Genomic DNA, 21,829 nt, shown 5'->3' on the forward strand with positions numbered 1-21,829 from the left:
CCCTTTCACGTGCTCCAGTGCAGGACCCAGTGGAGGAGGAGGATGCTGCTGCTTCTGGTGACATCGACCCTCTCCACTCAGCGGTCATCTCAGCGTTATCCGCCACCAATGAGGACGGTGTACGTTTAGCACCACTCCAGGATCAGACTGTGGAAATGGTACGTGCCGCTGCGTCGAGAGACGGGGAGTACAGCTTGCTCAAGAACGTTATCATCGAGGGCTTCCCTGATCATTGCCATGATCTCGATCACCGCTTGCGTGCGTACTGGCCGATGCGCAGTCTGCTGGCTGTTGATGACGACCTGGTGGTCTACGGGCCGAGGCTTCTTATTCCGCACAGCCTCCGCCGGGAAACCTGGAGCGGCTTCATGACAGTCATCAGGGATGGAGCGCACCAAGCGACGGGCCCGACAGACAGTGTACTGGCCTGGCATCGACAGAGACATTGGAAACATCGTTTCTGGGTGCTCTCTATGCCATCCACTCCTACCAAGCCACGCAAACGAACCACTCTGGCAGGACACCGACACACCCAGCAGGGTGTTTGAGTCAGTTTCTGCTGACTATTTCCACGCAGCAGGCCGTACATACCTTGTGTATGTAGATCGCTTGTCTGGGTGGCCTCACGTGTCTGCATGTTCACGACCAGCATCGGCGGATCAGCTCGTTCGTGTCCTTCGGAGTGTGTTCGCCGACACGGGCGTGCCTGTCCTCCTGAGAACTGACGGGGACCGCAGTTCACTTCTTCATCGGTACGACGCTTCCTGGCTCGATGGGGGTGAAGCATCGTGTATCTTCGCCTCATTATCCACGCTCTAATGGCCACGCCGAGGCAGCGGTCAAGTCCGTGAAGAAGCTGATTCTCACGACCACACAGCGAGGACAACTGGACGAGGATGCGTTCGCTCGCGGGTTGCTAGAACTCCGCAACACTCCGAGGGCGGAAGGGCGATCACCAGCACAAGTCCTCTTCGGTCATCCTATGAGGTCCTGTGTCCCGGCTCATCATCGCTCATACGCTCAGCAGTGGCAGCGCGCTGCCGATGAGTGCGACGCCAAAGCAGAGCACCTGAGAAAGCAAGCGAAACTTCGCCACGACGCGTCCGCCCATACTCTTCCTCTCCTACACCTCGGCGGCCACGTCGATGTTCAGGATCACACGACCAGCCTCTGGGATAGCGTGCGTGGGTGTCATCAAGTGGGGCGGTCGCGTGATGGGCGAAGGAGAGACTACCTCATCAAGATGGGCAGCGGTCGCGTGATGTGGCGTAATCGAAGACACCTACGCCCACACAAACCTCTTGCTCCCATTCCTGTCGAGCAGCACACCGCTCATGGCGGTGCAGCACTTCAGCATCAGGGTCACGAGGAACACCACCATCCCGGCAGCCCTGAGCATCAGGGTAGCGGGGTACACCGTGGCCAAGAGCAACCAGCGCGTCGAGGCAGCCGACAGCGTAGGGAGCCGAGACAACTGCAGGTGCGGTGGCACCGTAGCACCTACGATTAGTCATACATGTTCATTGTACTTTATTTACGTATTATGTATATGTACTGTATTTACTGTACTTCAATCATTGCAACTTTATTTCTTGTGTTACGGTAGCCATAACAAAGATAAAGAATCTTCCTTATGTCTCGGGGGAGGTGTGTGGTTGTTAGCTAGTTTATGTGAACGAGCGAATGATTGAGACTTGTGTGAGACGTGAATCTTCCTGTGAGTGAACGAGCTAGGCTTCAGCCGTATGTGTTATCATTAAGTGCGCGGCCTGGCACCGACAGATCACCTACCTCCAGCCTTCTGTTCACACATACTGTGAATAAACACCTGCACTGTTGCCTGTATTTCCTGTGCCCACTGCCAGTCAAGGATAGAAGAAATATATATATATATATATATATATATATATATATATATATATATATATATATATATATATATATATATATATATATATATATATATATATATATATATATATATATATATATATATATATATATATATATATATATATATATATATATATATATATATATATATATATATATATATATATACACAGGTAACCCCGTTTAACGAAGGTTCACACAACGAAATTTCGCTACAACGAAGGTTTCATTTTACTACCATCTGCTCGTTTACCAAACACCAAACTCGCTTTAACGAAGTTTTATCCAGAGAATTTTTTCCAAATTTGAAAGCCCCACCGTATCATGCAAGCAGACAGGCTTTTGAATACATCAGGAGCTGCTGGTACTAAGGCCTGCCTCAGGAGAAATCCTGAGACACCTGTAGAATAAAGATCAAGATCAAGCCTCTCGTGGACAACACAAAGGCCTGACTCAGAAGAAATTCTGCGTCATCTGTAGCATCAAGATCAAGATCACGCGCACCACTCACTCCCCAGTCAAAACATAACAGCGTCACCAGCAGCTCATCTTCCCTAGTTCAACTTACCACCAAAACGCCCTGCAATGTGGCCTAACGTTCCTAAGAAGACCAGGAAGTGTCTTACTCTCGAAGTGAAGCTGGGTATTATTCACAGACACGAGAGAGGCCAGAAAACTAATAACAATGCTCGCCACCATCTTGACTCCATCTACTGTCTACTATTTTCAAGTTAGCAGACTCTATTAAGAAGGCTGGTGAGACGGTATCTTCCTTGCAAGCTAAAAGAACCACCTGAACTCGTGGTTCTACAATGGATAAAATGGAAAGCCTTGTGGAAATGTGGTACATAAAATTTGTATGCGGTACCATGATGCGCACTTTGTTTACATTCCACAGGTTGCTGGTTAGTGTCTTTCTCGTTTCACTCTCCCTCCCTTCATAAAGTTAAGATCAACATTATAAAGTTACGTACATACATACATTAGTGTACATTATAATGACTTAAATTAAACTACCTAAATGTTTAACTTCATAATTTTTACTTTCATTAAACCTTTTACTGTACTATGATGCACTCTCGCTTTGCTTACTCTCAATGGAAGTTCAAATCAAGGGTTAAACTTGTTATAATCGGTTCACTTAACGAAGTTTCGCTTAACGAAGTGTTTTTTAGGAACGTAACCCCTTCGTTAAACGGGGGTTGCCTGTATATATATATATATATATATATATATATATATATATATATATATATATATATATATATATATATATATATAAAGTTTTAATACTATAGTAATCCCCAGCAACAGGAAAAAATGCCTTTGATGAAATAACACGAATGAAAAAACACTCACTTTGACCTTGTGACTTATTGCTGCCATTAGCCCAATCACCAAATGCCTGCCAAACTCTTTCAAGAATGGACCCTGGCTGCCCGTCATCCAGCTTTCTGCTGGGTGTAGACTGTGAACCATGAAACACAGTAGAGTTACAACAATGAAGATGAATGCTATTCACAATAATTCAGCTTAAACAACTGGATATTGGTAAAGCCAATCATATGAAACAAAATGGAAAAAATCAACAGCTCCAAATTTACCAGTGAAAAAAAATAAAAAGTGAATAAATGTGTTGTCTATCTCCAGTAAGCTACACAAAATAAGAGTGAGAATAAGAAGGTGTGGGAAAAAGGCAAGGGTAGTGAAGGTGTGGGAAAAAAGGCAAAAAGACAAAGCAAGAGTCTGTGAGAATGAGAACAATTTCTGGGAACATTTATTCACCAGAGTTTGAGAGAGTATTTATCTGAGAGCTTCACTGGTTTCTATCTTGAAAGAAATTTGGAGACAACTAATAGAGGATGTCATAAAGAACATGATGACATCATTACACCCTAAGAATCTCTCATAATTTAGATTTATCACAAAGTGACGAGATAATTTTTCTATAATTCCATAGAGCTTCAAATTTCTTAAAACAATTACATGAAGAAAGTTTGGCATATCAGTACAGTGAGGAATTAACCACCCACCTTTTCTCCACCCACAGGCAGGAGCCTCTCAGGTGTGGGAAGCTCCAGTGCATTGGGTGGAGAAATGGCCTTGGTTCCTGGAGAGTCCACCACTGCTCCATGTTCATCCACTTCAACTGGTGATCCTGGAAGACAAAGACATCACTCATTGACTGTTGTAAGACTTACTGGCTAAAACAACATGCATCTCTGGTCTCATTTTGTTAGCTAGGTAAAGAATATGCTAAGGCATATTGGCAACCTTGCTCTATTAACCTAATGTCATCAAGTCCATGAGGGAAAGTGGAGACTGTGGGGAGCAGTGGTGGCGGAATGTGGCCACATCCTCTCCTGTGACTCTGGCATGGCGGGGATCCACACTGACTATTTGCTTTGCCTGCTGAACTCCCACTGCCTCCTCCACTGTCACCTTGGACACCACAGCCTCCTCCAGTCTGGGGGCTTCCTGCACCACCACACGGCCCATCTGTGGCTCTCCCTCCCCTACTGTTGCTTCCTGCACTCCACACCCAACTTCTGATGTGGTGCATTTTTCTGAGCCTGTTCAAGAAAGAGTAATAGTGACATCACAGCAAACTTCAAGTGGCAGGAGGCATGAGATGCCTACAGTGTCTTCAATTAGTAGAGAAACTAAAAGAGAGTCAGAGGGTCAACATTTCCTCTAGACCAAATATTATTTGAAACTAGATAAGCAACATATTGCAAAAATTACTATATGAGAACAAAATGACATGTGACAGGAAGAAAACATCATGTCAATTGATAAAAAGAATAAAGAAGAAACAGATTTATAGACTGGGGTCATATATAAATGCTGTAACTAAAAAATGCAAAATATTAAAAAATAAGCAAAGTTTATATCTTTAATTGCCTTGAGTCTTCCTGTCTGGAAAACTGCAAATTGATGAGTTAGAAAAAATCATTATTCTATCATACACAAATAATACATAGAGGAGTTGTGATCAAGTTGGCTCTCAGGAATGTCTCTTTGTACTCACCCAGCCCAACTGGCAACAGCCGCTCATGAGAGGAGGACGCAGCATCAGGGTTGTACTTAGTGTAGCTTTGTGGGTCAATGGGATGGAAACCCTTAACTGATGGAAAGGAATTACATAAATGGTTTAACAAAAATTTATTTTTAAAACACTTCAATATTCTTCTTTTACTATCAGGATTATCTTGAAAGATTTTCTGATACTCTAACTCCAGTTTGTCTGAATCTCACAATCTCAATTGTTTCAATGCAATTGTTGCTTAAGTTCAGTACATGTGCATCAGGATCAATAATTTGTTGAAATGAAGATATTCATTTTCTTGAAACCTATATCCACTATTCACTGGTTCTGTATTACTAATTTTCAGTATTTAATATTAGTGACAACACAAACAAACACACACACACACACACACACACAAAGAGTAATAAACATGTCCAATGATATATTATTAATCTGACCCACCACATAATCTTCCATCCTGGCCCTCTTGTACCAAGAGCTCACCTGATGAAGGAGCCCACATGTGGGGAGGAATGGCCTTTGGAGAGAGGTAGCTGCTGCTGCTGCTACTGCTGCTGGTGGTGGTCTGATGAGTCTTCTTTGTCTCTACTCGAGATGGCCTCTGTAGGACATGTGTTAAAAGTGTGTAAAGAGCATTTAGACAATATACTGATTAAGGAGAACAAGGAAATCAATAAGAAAGACCTCTTCTAAGGTCAGGAAAGGATATTACTTTCCTTTTAGAAGGGGAAAGATATGAAGGCTCTTCCACAATGAAGAAAATTGATACATGAGATCAGGTAAAAATTACAATAAATATGATAAATATAACAAAATATTGAAGTAAAAGTCAAGGGTGTCACGTTCTAGCACAATCACCACCCATCCAAGTGTGCGCGCACACACAAACACACACACACACACACACACACACACACACACACACACACACACACACAGACGTGCCTCCTGCTCAGAGTGGCATCTAACTAACACTCCACACACTAAGCAATGTGCTTGAGTGAGAATCGTTATTGGTATTGAGGGGCAACCAGAGCGAGTGAACGAGTGTACAGAGTGAACGTAGCCTGGTGGCGTGTACATGGGAGTGATTGGAGGTGTGAGAACCTCCACACTCCAAACGACAGAGTGGGAACCACACAAAGGCCAGCCATAGCAGCCGCCAACGCATCCCACCACACACACGTAGCTACCAGGCCTGGCCCCCAGTGACCACACACCCACATGCTCCCAGGAAGAGTAAAAAAAAATGGATAGACCGGTAAGAAATAAATAACCAAATTCAAAATATGTCGATGAGGCCCAGGGAGCAAAGCCGAAAGTGGCCAGTCAAAGCACGAGTCCATCTTCAACGGGCAACAATGCAAGGTAGATTGGTAATGTTGGAGAAGAGATTTGAGGAGTTGGTGAAGGAATTAAAAGTTCAGAGGAGTGAGGAGGAGCAGGATAGAGAATTCCAAAGGCTTTGAAGGAAAGAGTTAAGAGACTGGAGGAAAATGAAAACGATTGGTGGATGAGAATGCACACTTGAGAGTGGAGGTTGAAAAATACAAGAGACGGTTGGAGGAGAAAATGGAGAGAGTAGTAAAGGAGAAAGATGACTTTAAGGAAATGATTAGTGAGCAGAATGAAAGGTTTGAAAGGGAATGGGAACTGAAGAAAACACAATGGACTGAGTCGAGGGAAGCAGAGATGGTTGGATTACAAGAAATAATTAAAGATCAGTTGAAGGAAGACAAAAAAGAAAGGTCCAAGGAACTGGTTAATGTAATGAAGAATAAGGAAACATTGATAAGGGAAATAGCAGAAAAGAAGAAGAGTGTGTTAATATTTGGGATGAAAGAACAAAATATAACATATAAGCCTAAGAGAATTAAGGAAGAATTAAAACGGTAAGAGATCTGTTCAAAAATCTAAATGATGATGAAAAAAGACCTACAAGAAGAAGTGGAAGAGATCCATAGACTGGGTCCGTATAAGGAGGGAGTGAGCAGACCGATTAAAGTAGTACTGAAGTCACAACAATCTGCGGAGGATATCCTATATAGAACATCAAAGTTAAGAGAGATAGAAGGTTGTAAAGAGGTGTTTGTGAGAAAGAATAGAAATGAGGAAGAGAGGAGAAGATATAAGGAATTGGTGGAAGAGGCGAGAAGGAAAAATGATGAGCGGTCTGAGGAGGAAAGAGAAAAGTTTTTTTGGAGAGTTATAGGAGAGAGAGTCAGAAAGTGGTATGTGGAAAGAAGGAATGCGGAGAAACCCCTAGAGGGAGCAGTGGGTGGACCGTAATGTATACAGTACTAATATAGATGGGATACTGTCAAGTAGATTGGAATTGCAAGACTATATGATGGTGGAGAAGCCTGATATAGTGTGTTTGCATGAAAAAACAAAGATAAATTTGGATAATAAATATAATATATGGAGAAAGGATAGAGAGGGTAAAGGTGGAGGAGGAGTTATGATTATGACGACGAAAGAAATAAATGTGGATAAAGTTTGGTATGGGAAGAACAACGCAGAAGTGATAAGCATAAGGATAAAAAGTGATGGAAAAGAATTAATAATCATGGTGACCTATGTACCTCCTAAAACAAATTCTTGGACATTAAGGAATACGACAATATGATCAAGGATACTTTACAGAGTTTGGAAAGTGTATTATCTGGAAAAGAAAGGTGATACTAGTAGGAGATTTTAATTGTAAGGAGGTGGATTGGGAAAATCTAGTAAGTGGTGTTGGAGAGGAAGCATGGGGAGAGAGATTTCTTAATCTAATGATGGAAAATATGATGGAACAGAGGGTGAAGGAAAATACTAGATATAGAGGAGATGATGAACCGGCTAGACTGGATTTGGTGTTAATAAGAGAAGTGTACCTATGTGGAGATATACAATACAAATGTCCTTTGGGAAAGAGTGATCATGTGGAAATGCAGATAGCAACAACACAGCAAAGGAAAGATGAGACATACAGGAGTGGTAGATTGAATTATAGAAAGATGGACACAGAAAGTTTGAAAAATTATTTTAGAAAATTAGATTGGGAGGAGATGTTACAAATCAGAGTAGTGCAAAAAAATTATGAGATTTTTATGAAATATTATAAAGAAGGAGTTATGAAATTTGTACCAAAGTATAAACCGAGAGAGGAAGGAAGAAAGGATTGGTTTAATGCAACTTGTGTTAAGGCTAAGGAAAAGAGAGATGTGGCAGGAATATACTAAATAAGGTGAATTATAGAGTGGCGAGAAATGAGTATGTGAGGGTAAGGAGGGAGGAAGAAAGAAAATTTGAAAAAGATATTGTAGACAAGAGTAAGGAACATCCAAAATTGTTTTACAGGTTCATAAATGGTAAACTTAAAAAGAGAGAGTCCATTGAAAGATTAAAAGGAGAGCAAGGGATAGTAGATGACCCTAAGAATATAGCGGAATTGCTAAATAATAGGTTTCAGCAAGTATTTACTGAAGAAACAATGTTTGTAAAGCCTCAGAATGTACAAGGAAATGTGCACATGGATGACATTAAGATACCTAAAAGGAGTTATATAAAATGTTGGAGGAACTTAAAGATGATAAAGCGATGGGACCAGATGAAGTTTCAGGAAAATTATTGAAGGAGTGTAGAGAAGAATTGATTGATCCATTATATGATATTATAAGGTGTTCATTAGAAACAGGGAAGTACCAGTAGAGTGGAAAAGAGCTGAAGTGGTGCCCATTTATAAGGGAGGCAGTAAGGAAGAGCCTCTTAACTATAGACCTGTGTCTCTAACAAGTGTGGTCGGTAAGATTTGTGAGAGGGTGATAAAGAAATATTGGATACGGTTCCTGGAGGATCATAAGTTATTATCGGATCATCAATTTGGCTTTAGGAAAGGGAGGTCATGTGTAACAAATCTACTGAGCTTTTATTCAAGAGTGGTTGACAAAATACAAGAGAGAGAGGATGGATGGACTGTGTATATTTGGATTTAAAGAAAGCTTTTGACAAGGTACCTCACATGAGACTGTTATGGAAATTAGAGATTTATGGAGGACTGAAAGGAAAAGTGTTAAAGTGGATGGAAAACTACTTGAGATGGAGGGAGATGAGAACGGTAATAAGGGATGCAAAGTCGGACTGGTTGGTGGTGGAGAGTGGAGTCCCACAAGGCTCAGTGCTGGCACCAATACTTTTCCTTGTATATATTAATGACATGCCAGAGGGAGTAAACAGTTATATTAATTTGTTTGCAGATGATGCGAAGTTGTGTAGGTGTGTGAAGAGTGAAGAAGATTGTGAAATTTTACAGGCAGATCTGGATAAGATTTGGGAGTGGAGCAAGAGGTGGCAAATGGAATTTAATCTGAGCAAAAGTCATGTGATGGAGATGGGAAGAGTGGAAGACGGCCAAGAGGGTCATATAAGATGGGTGAAGAAGTAGTGTTGAAAAAGGTGGAAAAGGAAAAGGATTTGGGAGTGATAATACAAGACCATGGGCAGTTTGAGGCTCATATTGATAAGATGTTTGGAGAAACGTATAATTTGATAAAAATATTGGATTAGCCTTCCATTATATGGATAAAGATATGATGAAGAAATTAATTAGTACGGTAATTAGACCAAGATTGGAATATGCTGGAGTGGTTTGGTCCCCTTATAAAAGAAGCATATAAGGAAGTTGGAGAGATTGCAGAGAATGGCAACAAAAATGGTTCCGAATTGGCAGAAATGACCTATGAGGAGAGATTAAAAGAAATGAATTTGCTTACCTTGGAACAAAGAAGAGAAAGAGGAGATTTAATACAGGTTTATAAACTGTTGAACGGACTGGATGAAGTGGATAATGAGCAAATGATGTTGAGAGAGGAAAACTTAAATAGAACTACAAGATCGCATAGTAAAAAGATAGCCAAGGAATATGCTTGAAGGATGTGAAGAAATATAGTTTCCCACAAAGATGTGTGGAGGTGTGGAATGGTTTGAGTGAGGAGGTGGTGTCAGCGAGGAGTGTGCATAGTTTTAAAGGAAAGTTGGATGTGTGTAGATATGGAGACGGGCCACACAGTATGATACCCAGGCCCTGTAAAATTACAACTAGGTGAATACAACTAGGTGAATACACACACACACACACACACACACACACACACACACACACACACACACACACACACACACACACACACACACACACACAGGATAAAGATATGGAATATGCAGCAGTGGTATGGTCTCTGAGCTCTAAAAAGGATATAACAAAATTGGAAAGGATACAGAAGATTGCTACAAAGATGGTGCCAGAATTAAAGGACCTCACATATGAAGAACAACTGAAGGAAATGGGAGTGCCAACCTTACAAGATAGAAGAGAAAGTGGGGACCTAATAACAATGTGTAAGATAGTAAATGGTATTGAAAAGATAGACAAAAGAAGATCTGGTGCTGTTGACAAAAGATGGAAGGACAAGAGGACATAAAAAGATCAGGATGAGGCAGTGTGTGAAGGATATTGAAAATACAGTTTTCCACACAGAATGGTGGAAAAATGGAATGCATTGGATAATGAAGTTGTTACAACACATAATGTGCATAACTTTAAGGAAATATTAGATAAATGTAGATATGGAGACAGGACACTATGAGATGAATGTACAATACAACTAGGTAAATACACACACACATGTATACCACCACAAAGAACACAGAAGTTTAAACAGTAGGTAAACTGGAGATGAGCAAGGGTAACCACAACCTGAAGGCAATTTCTATATTGTAGAAACATGATACTACTATATGACTTGACATGACAACTAAAAACATTCTCTTTTTATGATGAATGGATGGGATATGTGTGGTCAGCCTCAGAATAGTGGTGGTGGTGACGGTGGTGCTGGTTACTCCCGGCTGTTGCTGCTGTTCCTGTCTCTGGCTGCAATGGAGCAAGCTCAACGTTGTGAATCCTGTTGGTACAAATAAGAAAATGTCTGAGTGAAAAGACAAATACAAAACTTATTATAGATATTAGTTATCAATCAATATATTTATTATGCATACTGTATATACACTAGGATGGCCCAAATATCATGAAGATGGTCTACCCATCTAAACAGAAGAAATGATCCTTTAGATATTCTCTCTCTCTCTCTCTCTCTCTCTCTCTCTCTCTCTCTCTCTCTCTCTCTCTCTCTCTCTCTCTCTCTGACACACACACACACACACACACACACACACACACACAGTGTGTAGTGGTTAGACTCACAATGAGAGGGTTGAATTAGTGGAGAGGCTAATGGGAAGTCTTAATGTGTGGTGTTCAAGCAGTAAATAGGTATGGGATGTAACTCAAGGGTGTGGATGGTGTGTGTTGTGTGTTGATGTGGTCTCAGTAAAAGATGGATGAGGCTATGAGCTGAGTAATGGGAAGACTGGCTGGATGAAGAGAGAAGGTGAATTACACTAGCAAAATGGATGGAAAATTACTTAATTGGAAGAGAAATGAGAACAGTGGTGAGAGGAAGGAAGTCCAGTGGAAGAAGGTAACCAGTGGAGTTCAAGGGTCAGTGCTGGGTCCCATCATGTTTTTGATTTATGTTAATGATATGCCAGTAGGAATTGACAGTTACATGAACATGTTTGCAGAGATACTAAAATTATGAGGAGAGTAAAGAATGTGGAAGATTGTAACAAGTTACAGGAAGATCTTGATAAAATATATGAGTGGAGTAAGGAGGAGATGGAATTTAATATAGACAAGACCCATGTTATGAAAATGGGAAGAAGTAGATACAGACCAAACAGGGATTACAGGCTGGGTGATGAGAAAATTAAAGAGACCAATGAGGAAAAGACTTGGGAGTAATGCAAAACATTGTCAGGAGAAACACATTAACAAGATTTTTGGAAAACATACAACATGCTTCAAAATATTGTGATTACTACCTAGATGAAGGAATGATGAAGAAGATATTATGTACCTTAATAAGAAGTTAGAATATGCAGCATGTGTCTGGTCACATATGAAGAAAAATGTGAAGAAGGTGGAAAGGGTACAGAGGCTGGCAACAAGAATGGTACCAGGACTCAGGAGTTAGACTATGAGGAAAGACTGAGGAAGCTGGGGCTGACCACATTAGAAGAGAGAAGAACAAGAGGAGACATGATAACTATGTATAAATTGGTGAATAAGATTGATACTGGATAGAGAGTTGATAAAGGTGAAAGTAATCATCTGAGGACATGGAAAAAAGCTAATAAGGACATCTGTCTAAATGATGAGAAAATACAGTTTGCATCGTAGATTGATAAGTGGAATAAACTGAGCAGTGATGTGTTGATGCTGTGTGTCAATCAGATGAAAGAGAGATATGACAGGAATGGACAAGGAGACAGGTCACAGAGAGCTTAGCTGGTGTAATACACAAATAGGTAAATACAATAGGTAAATACACACACACAAACAATAAGATGTTCCATATAAAATGCGGAGGACATTTTATATAGAACATCAAAATTAAGAGAGAGAAGGTTGTAAAGAGGTGTGAAAGAAAAAATAGAAATGAGGAAGAGAGGAGAAGATATAAGGAATTGTTGGAAGAGGCAGAAGGAAAATGATGAACGGTCTGAAGAGGAAAAAGAAAAGTTTTTGGAGAGTTATAGGAGAGAGTCAGAAAATGGTATGTGGAAAGAAGGAATGGGAGGAAACCCTAGAGGAGCAGTAGGTGGACCATAATGTATACTAATATAGATGGGATAATGTCAAGTAGATTAGAATTGCAAGACTATGTGATGGTGGAGAAGCCTGATATAGTGTGTTTGACGGAGACAAAATTACATGAAAAAACAAAGGTAAATTTGGATAATAAATATAATATATGGAGAAAGGATAGAGAGGGTAAAGGTGGAGGAGGAGTTATGATTATGACGAAAAAGGAGATAAATGTGGATAAGGTTTGGTATGGGAAGAACAACGCAGAAGTGATAAGCATAAGGTTAAAAAGTGATGGAAAAGAATTAATAATCATGGTGACCTATGTACCTCCTAAAACAAATTCTTGGACATTAAGGGAATATGACAATACAGAGTTTGGAAAGTGTATTAACTGGAAAAAGAAAGGTGATACTAGTAGATTTTAATTGTAAAGAAGTGGATTGGGAAAATCTAGTAAGTGGTGTTGGAGAGGAAGCATGGGGAGAGAGATTCTTTAATCTAATGATGGAAAATATGATGGAACAGAGGGTGAAAAAAAATACTAGATATAGAGGAGATGATGAACCGGCTAGACTGGATTTGGTGTTAACATGAGAAGTGTACCTATATGAGGATATACAATATAAATGTCCATTGGGGAAGAGTGATCATGTGGTTATGGAAATGCAGATGGCAATAACACAGCGAAGGAGAGATGAGACATACAGGAGTGGTAGACTGAATTATAGAAAGATGGACACAGAAAATTTGAAAAATTATTTTAGAACATTAGATTGGGAGGGATGTTACAAATTAAAGAAGTGCAAAAAAAAATGAGATTTTTATGAAATATTATAAAGAAGAAGTTATGAAATTTGTACCAAAGTATAAACCAAGAGAGGAAGGAAGAAAGGATTGGTTTAATACAACTTGTGTTAAGGCTAAAGAAAAGAGAGATGTGGCTTGGAAAAGATGGAAAAAGAGGAGGAATATACTAAATAAGGAGAATTATAGAGTGGCGAGAAATGAGTATGTGAGGGTATGGAGGGAGGAAGAAAGAAAATTTGAAAAAGATATTGTAGACAAGAGTAAGGAACATCCAAAATTATTTTACAGGTTCATAAATGGTAAACTTAAAAAGAGAGAGTCCATTGAAAGATTAAAAGGAGAGCAAGGGATAGTAGATGACCCTAAGAATATAGGAATTGCTAAATAATAGGTTTCAACAAGTATTTACTAAAGAAACAATGTTTGTAAAGCTTCAAAATGTAGAAGGAAATGTGCACATGGATGACATTAAGATACCTAAAAATGAGTAATATAAAATGTTGGAGGACCTTAAAGATTATAAAGCGATGGGACCAGATGAAGTTTCAGGCAAATTATTGAAGGAATGTAGAGAATTGATAGATCCATTATATGGTATTATAAGGTGCTCATTAGAAACCAGGGAAGTACCAGTAGAGTGGAAAAGAGCTGAAGTGGTGCCCATTTATAAGGGTGGCAGTAAGGAAGAGCCTCTTAACTATAGGCCTGTGTCTTTAACAAGTGTGGTCAGTAAGATTTGTGAGAGGGCGATAAAGAAATATTGGATATGGTTCCTGGAGGATCATAAGTTATTATCGGATAATCAATTTGGCTTTTATTCGAGAGTGGTTGACAAAATACAAGAGAGAGAGGGATGCATGGACTGTGTATATTTGGATTTAAAAAAAGCTTTTGACAAGGTACCTCACATGAGACTGCTATGGAAATTAGAGATTTATGGAGGACTGAAGGGAAAAGTGTTAAAGTGGATGGAAAACTACTTGAGATGGAGGGAGATGAGAACGGTAATAAGGGATGCAAAGTTGGACTGGTTGGTGGTGGAGAGTGGAGTCCCACAAGGTTCAGTGCTGGCACCAATACTTTTCCTTGTCTATATTAATGATATGCCAGAGGGAGTAAACAGTTATATTAATTTGTTTGCGGATGATGCGAAGTTGTGTAGGTGTGTGAAGAGTGAAGAAGATTGTGAAATTTTACAGGCAGATCTGGATAGATTTGGGAGTGGAGCAAGAGGTGGAGATGGAATTTAATCTGAGCAAAAGTCATGTAATGGAGATGGGGAAGAGTGGAAGACAGCCAAGAGGGTCATATAAGATGGGTGAAGGAGTAGTGTTGAAAAAGGTGGAAAAGGAAAAGGATTTGGGAGTGATAATACAAGACCATGGGCAGTTTGAGGCTCATATTGACAAGATGTTTGGAGAAACATATAATTTGATTAGAAATATTGGATTAGCCTTTCATTATATGGATAAAGATATGATGAAGAAATTAATTAGTACGGTAATTAGACCAAGATTGGAATATGCTGGGGTGGTTTGGTCCCCTTATAAAAAGAAGCATATAAGGAAGTTGGAGAGATTGCAGAGAATGGCAACAAAAATGGTTCCGGAATTGGCAGAAATGACCTATGAGGAGAGATTAAAAGAAATGAATTTGCTTACCTTGGAACAAAGAAGAGAAGAGGAGATTTAATACAGGTTTATAAACTGTTGAACGGTTTGGATGAAGTGGATAATGAGCAAATGATGTTGAGAGAGGAAAATTTAAATAGAACTACGAGATCGCATAGTAAAAAGATAGCCAAGGGAATATGCTTGAAGGATGTGAAGAAATATAGTTTCCCACAGAGATGTGTGGAGGTGTGGAATAGTTTGAGTGAGGAGGTGGTGTCAGCGAGGAGAGTGTGCATAGTTTTAAAGGAAAGTTGGATGTGTGTAGTTATGGAGACGGGGCCACACGAGTATGATACCCAGGCCCTGTAAAATTACAACTAGGTGAACTAGGTGAATACACACACACACACACACACACACACACACACATCCAACCATATAAGGGAGTTCTTTAATGAAATTGACTGGTCTGTGGTATACCAGGAAAGGGATATGCAATTGAAATACGATAAATTTATGGATTTGTATAACTGCTGTGAAGAAGTTTGTGCCATATCACAGAAAGAGGACTTTAAATAATAAACAGTGGTTTAATGGAAATTGTGAAGAAGCAAAAAAGAACAAAGAAAAGGCATGGAAGAAACTTAAGAAAAACAGTGATGTATTATCAAGAGAAGTTTACAAAACAGCAAGGAATAGATATGTTGAAGTAAGGAGAACAGCACAGAAGGAATATGAACAGAGGGTGGTTGAAAACTGTGATAGTGACCCAAAAATGTTTTACAAATTCATAAATGGAAAACTAAATATAAGGGAAGCAATAGAAAAGGTGAAAAATGGGGAAGAAGTATATGAGGATGCTGGAGATATAGCTGAAATTTTGAACGACAACTTTTGCAAAGTGTTTACAAAGGAGGAGCATTTTATGGGAGGAAGGCCTACGGAAATAAAGCAAATGCAGGACATCATGGTTACTAAGGAAGATGTAAGGAAAATTATAAGCAATCTGGATATTAATAAATCATATCTGGGAGGTATTTGATATTGTGGAAACCTCCATACGAACAGGATTAGTCCCGAAAGAGTGGAAAAGAGCTGACATTGTGCCTATATATAAGACTGGTAGTAAAATGGAACCGCTAAATTATAGAACAGTATCGTTGACTAGTATATTGTGCAAGGTATGTGAAGAAGTAATTAAAGCTAAGTGGAGTGAGTATCTAGAAAGTGAAAACATTCTGAGTGAAAGACAGTTTGGTTTCAGAAAAGGAAGAGAGATATGACAGGAATGGACAAGGAGACAGGTCACAGAGAGCTTAGCTCAGGCCCTAATACACAAATAGGTAAATACAAATAGGTAAATACACACACACACACACACACACACACACACACACACACACACACACACACACACTTGATCGGTCTATGAGCTCTGAGCTCGCTCCATAATAGGGAAGACTAGCTGGGTGACCAGCAGGCGACCAAGGTGAAATACCAAGGTGAATTACACAGACACAAATCAAACACAATACAGGTCATCATTACTTTAAGTGTATGGATTAACTTCTTGAGGGAAATGGAGTATGACAGAATGGGGAAAATAAAGGAACCAAAATGCTGTCCTGCCTCTTGTATCCTGAGTATGAGAGACTTAGGTTACATTGCACCCACTTTGTTTTAGTAACTGACCTGTCACTTTGTGGAATATATTAAATTTCCTGAGAGAGAGAGAGAGAGAGAGAGAGAGAGAGAGAGAGAGAGAGAGAGAGAGAGAGAGAGAGAGAGAGAGAGAGAGAGAGAGAGAGAGAGAGAGAGAGAGAGAGAGAGAGAGAGAGAGAGAGAGAGAGAGAGAGAAGGTGTGAGAAGTGTAGGGATGGGGAAAAGCGATGGGAAGGGAGAAATGGAAGGGTGGAGAAAGAAAAGTTGGCCCAAGATGTATGTGATGCATGTCAAAGGTAGCTCTACCTAATGACAGCAGTTATGAAAAAAATATGTAAATAAAAAAATTAAATAAATAAATAAATAAATGAATGAAAAAGACATATTGCTTTTGTTAGTAATATAGATAGGAAAGCTGCTTTGTCATGCTGAGAGCTTTTATTGTACATGATATCAAGAAAAGATTAAAATAAGCATAGGTGTGAAGTCAAGACCATGACCATAAGAGTGTATCAGAACTCAATAACCGGGTAAATCTAGCAAAGTAACTGGACGCACTCACACAGACTCAAAGCCAATACAGCTTATGGAATACATACACAATAACCACAAATGAGTATGTAAGGATCTGCAAAGAAGAGGAAAAAAGTTTGAATAAAACATAACATAAAAAAATGAAAATAGAACAAAAATTTTACTGCTCAGAAGAGGAAACCTTTTTAAATGCAACATAAAACATAAAACACAAAACAAACTCAAACTGAAATGAATAAGGAAGGAAAAATGCTTTGAAACTGAACCAGATTTTAATAGCAAAAAATATTGTTAATAAATTCATATAATTTTTGTGATTTTTCTTAGTTTTGACCTTGCTCTTAGTAAAATGCTATCTATTTGAATTTTCAAGGCCTGTGAATAAATATGTTTTCTTTTACATAAGTAGTACTAAATAAGAATAAAATAAATAATAGAGATTTAGAACAAAATTGTCATCATAAAGTTGTGCTGCCACAATGGACAGAGACAACTCAATGGCTACTTACTTGACGGTGAAAGACTCATCAAATGCCTGGATCTGGGAGGCCATGACAGAAGTAACAGCTCTGGCACTGAGGGCTGGAGGCACCACCACAGAGGCAGTGGCAGCAGTGGCATGAGAGTGGTGGGGGTCCCTAACCAGACCCTCACACACCTCTGTCTCTCCAAATGATTCCTGAAGGGCAAAGATAGAGAAGGGAACACATAATGCAATGGACAAATGCCAGACTATAAGTATACAGTAGTATTATACATTCCTCTATCTTGTAAATTTACTCACACCAGAAGTTTTAGCTAATTATTTTTATAGGAGAAAGCTCTTGTTCTTTCTTCTGTTATGCACAATGAGCTTTAATTCTTTAAGTTTTTAAAATTTTTCATAATGTTTCAGTTAATTAAGTAAATATTTGTCAAAAGGAAGTCACCACTGTTTTATGCATGGAAAGGCAATACATATCTGCCTTAACCATTACATTATTTATGATCTTGTTGGCCTACTATCTTGTGAATGTGTCCTTCATAAGAAGAGGATCAACATCAACAATAAAGCTTTCCTATGAGTGTATAGAGACCTTTTCTAAAAGCCACCCACAAATGTGAACATACAGTGCCAGTCTTTTTTAATAGTGCCACAGTATTAAGGACTCCCTTAAGCCTCACCTGCATGCTGGGTGTATCTGTCTTGGGACTCTCAGGAATAGCCTCCAGTTCCCCCTCTCCTTCTTCTCCATCTGGACCTTGGCTGTAGGAAGAAAATGTGCTGTCTTATCATCACTATATACTAAATTACTTCTAATGCTATTAGACTTTCACTTCTACATTTACTAACTTGAAGCCACTCCAATTAATTAACATTTCTTTCTAACACATAGTTTCCATTTTCAAAGGAAATTTTCTTATGTTGAATATTCACTATTACCTACATAAATCACCATAATGATTTTTTTCCAGTCCTCTACATTTTTACCACATCTACGGTCAGATTACTTCAGCCTGGCCCAGCAATGGACTAGTTGTGTTGATTTCTTTTTTGATGATATTTCAATGATTACTGGGGTCTACTTTGTAGGTAAAAGCATACAACCTTTGTTCATTGGCCTTTCTTGGTTTCCTAGACTCTTCACCACCAAGCTTGAGATGTCCATGGAAAACCCTGAAAATGAAAGAGCATTAAGTTTCTCTCTCTTCTTTGAACCAAGCAAATTGATTCAATTCAGTTCATGGATTGAATGAGCATGGTTCCCTCTGATTGAGTCAAATTGTCAGAATCAACAGCCAGAAGTGTGTAGACTGCCTTTCAGCTCTTACTGAAATAGTGCTGTTGTCACTACTGAGGAGGCATGGTCATATGTGTAAACACTACTGTAGAGTGTTTCTCTATCAAGATATCCACTCCTTCAGTATCTATCTCCTTGTTCAACTCTTTTGTCCACTGTATAGTAGCAACTACAACTCCATTCATCCATCAACCAATAATTAGCAGAGCTCATTAGCAAAATAAAAATTTTTGCAAATTGAAAATTGTTCGTGAAGCCATTAGTTTCTATCAAATTTGGTTCAGCAACTTTTAAGTTCATCATCTTGGAACACCAAAGCTGTTTCCTCAAGTTGACTTATATTGTATATTATATATCAAGGGAAAAAAAAAAAAAAAAAAACATAAGAAAATAACCATTCCTGTTATAAAGTACACATAGCTAAATTTACTTGTCATCTATATCAATAAATTCATCCAATCTTCTAAACTTGACCATTGACTACACTGAATATTTGGTTACTGAATCTAGTCCAGTGAATATTTCATTAGTCTATTTTATTTGACATGCAGATCTTTATTTTTGTCATCTATCCTCTGCACACTACAGGCATTTATTTCTTAAGCAAGGTTTGGATTCTGAATTTCTTGTACATCAACCCACTAACCTGGGGTCCACAGGAACAAAGGCAGACCGATGGTTGGAGTAAAGCTGATGTGGTGCACCAGAGGTTGGATGGAAGCGAGTAGGGGCAGGATGCAGGCCAGGTGATGGGGGTGGAGACTCACCACCAGCTCCATGGTCTCCTTCATTGCCACCTATGGACCCCTGGCTTAACTCTGTCAAAATAATTATCATGACCACCTTTGAATTCTGCTCAATTCAGTTCGACATTTAATTATAATTAAATGCTGGACTGAACTGTGCAAAATTCAACCTGATTATGTAAGATGATTTTATTTCCAAGTATCTTGGTCATTTCAATATGAAATGATGATATTAATATGAATCTATTGGTGACAGAAGCCTAGAAAAACCTGGCAAAGCTGCATGTCACCCTAAGGTGACAGACTTTAACTTCCATAGATATTTCTAAGCTTTACTAGTTACCACTACATTTGAAGAATGTCAGTGGTGATGGTGTTCACATCATCCAATATAAAATGGAACAAATTCTTCCAAATATAACACTAGCTAGAAAAACAACTATTTACTTTGAGATCACAAATATACCTATGAAGGTTGACAGAAGCTGAGCAATTCAAGACAGAAAACACTTAAATTATGAACTATACACCAAATATCATGGAATTTTTGTGTTACTGAAGCTTATCTGAGTGAAATCTTAATGATAAAGAAACAAAATTTCATTTATGATGGTCATCAGCCAGTGACCCACCTCGAGAGTATGCTGAGCTGGCTCCACACAGCGCTGGGTCGTCCACCTTACGGCAACGATGGAAGTGACTATCAAGAGTGTTGAGAACAACACGCACCAGTGAGAGGGCCTGGGATGACAGCTGCTGTTGTCCATATTCATACTGGAGAGGAAAAGAAGTCTGGAACTAATCAATTTTCTCATTAGCTGGCAATCATGACCTTAAATAAAAATAGTATAAGTATAGGTATTCCCTGCTATCTGATTCACCATTACATGATATTTCACTCTTAGTACTATATTTGTTCTTTATTTCCTTGTGTTTACTATGTAAGAAATTATCTTTTATTTTTACAATATCCCACAAACACACTCACTCACTCTGCATGTGGGCACAGTCAACCCTCAGTTTTTCATAGTTATAACCCAATTGTATGTCAGGGAACACCTGTATCATGCAAGCTTATTGTGGCCAAATAGAATATATTTGGCCACATATACAAGAAAAGCCAAAATAACCAGATTTGATCATTCAGGCCAAATAAATATCCTTGGGCCAAATGCTTCTAGGAAAAAAAAAAAGGCAGATTTGAGGTTTTTGGTGTAATTAAAGGCAATCTGGTAATCCTGTGGGTGACCAGCAGATAACACTACTTAAAGCTCAAGGATGCCAAAACAATGTATCAATTGACAGAATCTATACACAGTAAAGACATAAACACATGCTTGCAAAATGGCAAATAAAGAAAAACCTTGGATTGGCCAGTCTTACTTTATAGAGAAACGTCAGCACAGACTTGAGCCAGTATCGACGCGGGTGTGGCTGAAGACACCAAAGACTGAAGGTTGGGTAGCGAAGGTCCAACACCCGGTGAGGAGCAGCACAGAACTGCAGCACTGGTAGGCAGGTGGGCAGCAACAATTTGCCCATGCCAAAGTTGTGGTCCAGTACATGTGGTAAGTTGGAGAGGAATGCATTGAAGACTGGGGAACATCTGGAGAAAAAAAAAAAAAAAAAAAACTTCAATGTCAGATTACTCTATAGGTTTCATGATAATTATATGGGTGAATTATCCTTTGTGTGTGTGTGTGTGTGTGTGTGTGTGTGTGTGTGTGTGTGTGTGTGTGTGTGATTGTATTTACCTAATTGTAACATACGGGAAAAGAGCTATGCTCGTGTTGTCCCGTCTCCATATCTATTAATGTCCAGCTTTTTCTTAAAATCATGAATATTCCTTGCGTTGACCACTTCCACGTCTAAACTATTCCATGCTTCCACCCTTCTATGAGGGAAGCTATATTTTTCACATCTCTCCTATAAGTGGCCATTTTAGTTTTTTCCCATGCCCTCTCGACATTCTTCCATTCCACATACACAGATCTTCCCTATCCATTTTTCCATGCCAATCATCACTCTGTATATTGCTATCAGGT

The 21,829-nt window shown here is 39.2% G+C and overlaps 1 protein-coding gene across 1 annotated transcript in view; it reads right to left on the reverse strand.

The window, feature by feature from the left end:
- The window catches only part of LOC123518398 (protein unc-79 homolog), a 94,268-nt gene that overhangs the window by 20,248 nt on the left and 52,191 nt on the right, over positions 1-21,829 (reverse strand). The window contains 16 exon segments of the mRNA XM_045279210.1: positions 149-427; positions 592-886; positions 1,299-1,474; positions 3,247-3,361; positions 3,927-4,051; positions 4,182-4,466; positions 4,925-5,020; positions 5,429-5,594; positions 10,770-10,893; positions 17,286-17,351; positions 17,767-17,936; positions 18,422-18,503; positions 18,846-18,914; positions 19,685-19,856; positions 20,417-20,558; positions 21,168-21,390. Of these exon segments, the coding sequence (XP_045135145.1) occupies positions 149-427; positions 592-886; positions 1,299-1,474; positions 3,247-3,361; positions 3,927-4,051; positions 4,182-4,466; positions 4,925-5,020; positions 5,429-5,594; positions 10,770-10,893; positions 17,286-17,351; positions 17,767-17,936; positions 18,422-18,503; positions 18,846-18,914; positions 19,685-19,856; positions 20,417-20,558; positions 21,168-21,390 (2,585 nt within the window).

Source organism: Portunus trituberculatus, chromosome 43, assembly GCF_017591435.1.
Source record: "Portunus trituberculatus isolate SZX2019 chromosome 43, ASM1759143v1, whole genome shotgun sequence".
Lineage (NCBI taxonomy): Eukaryota > Metazoa > Arthropoda > Malacostraca > Decapoda > Portunidae > Portunus > Portunus trituberculatus.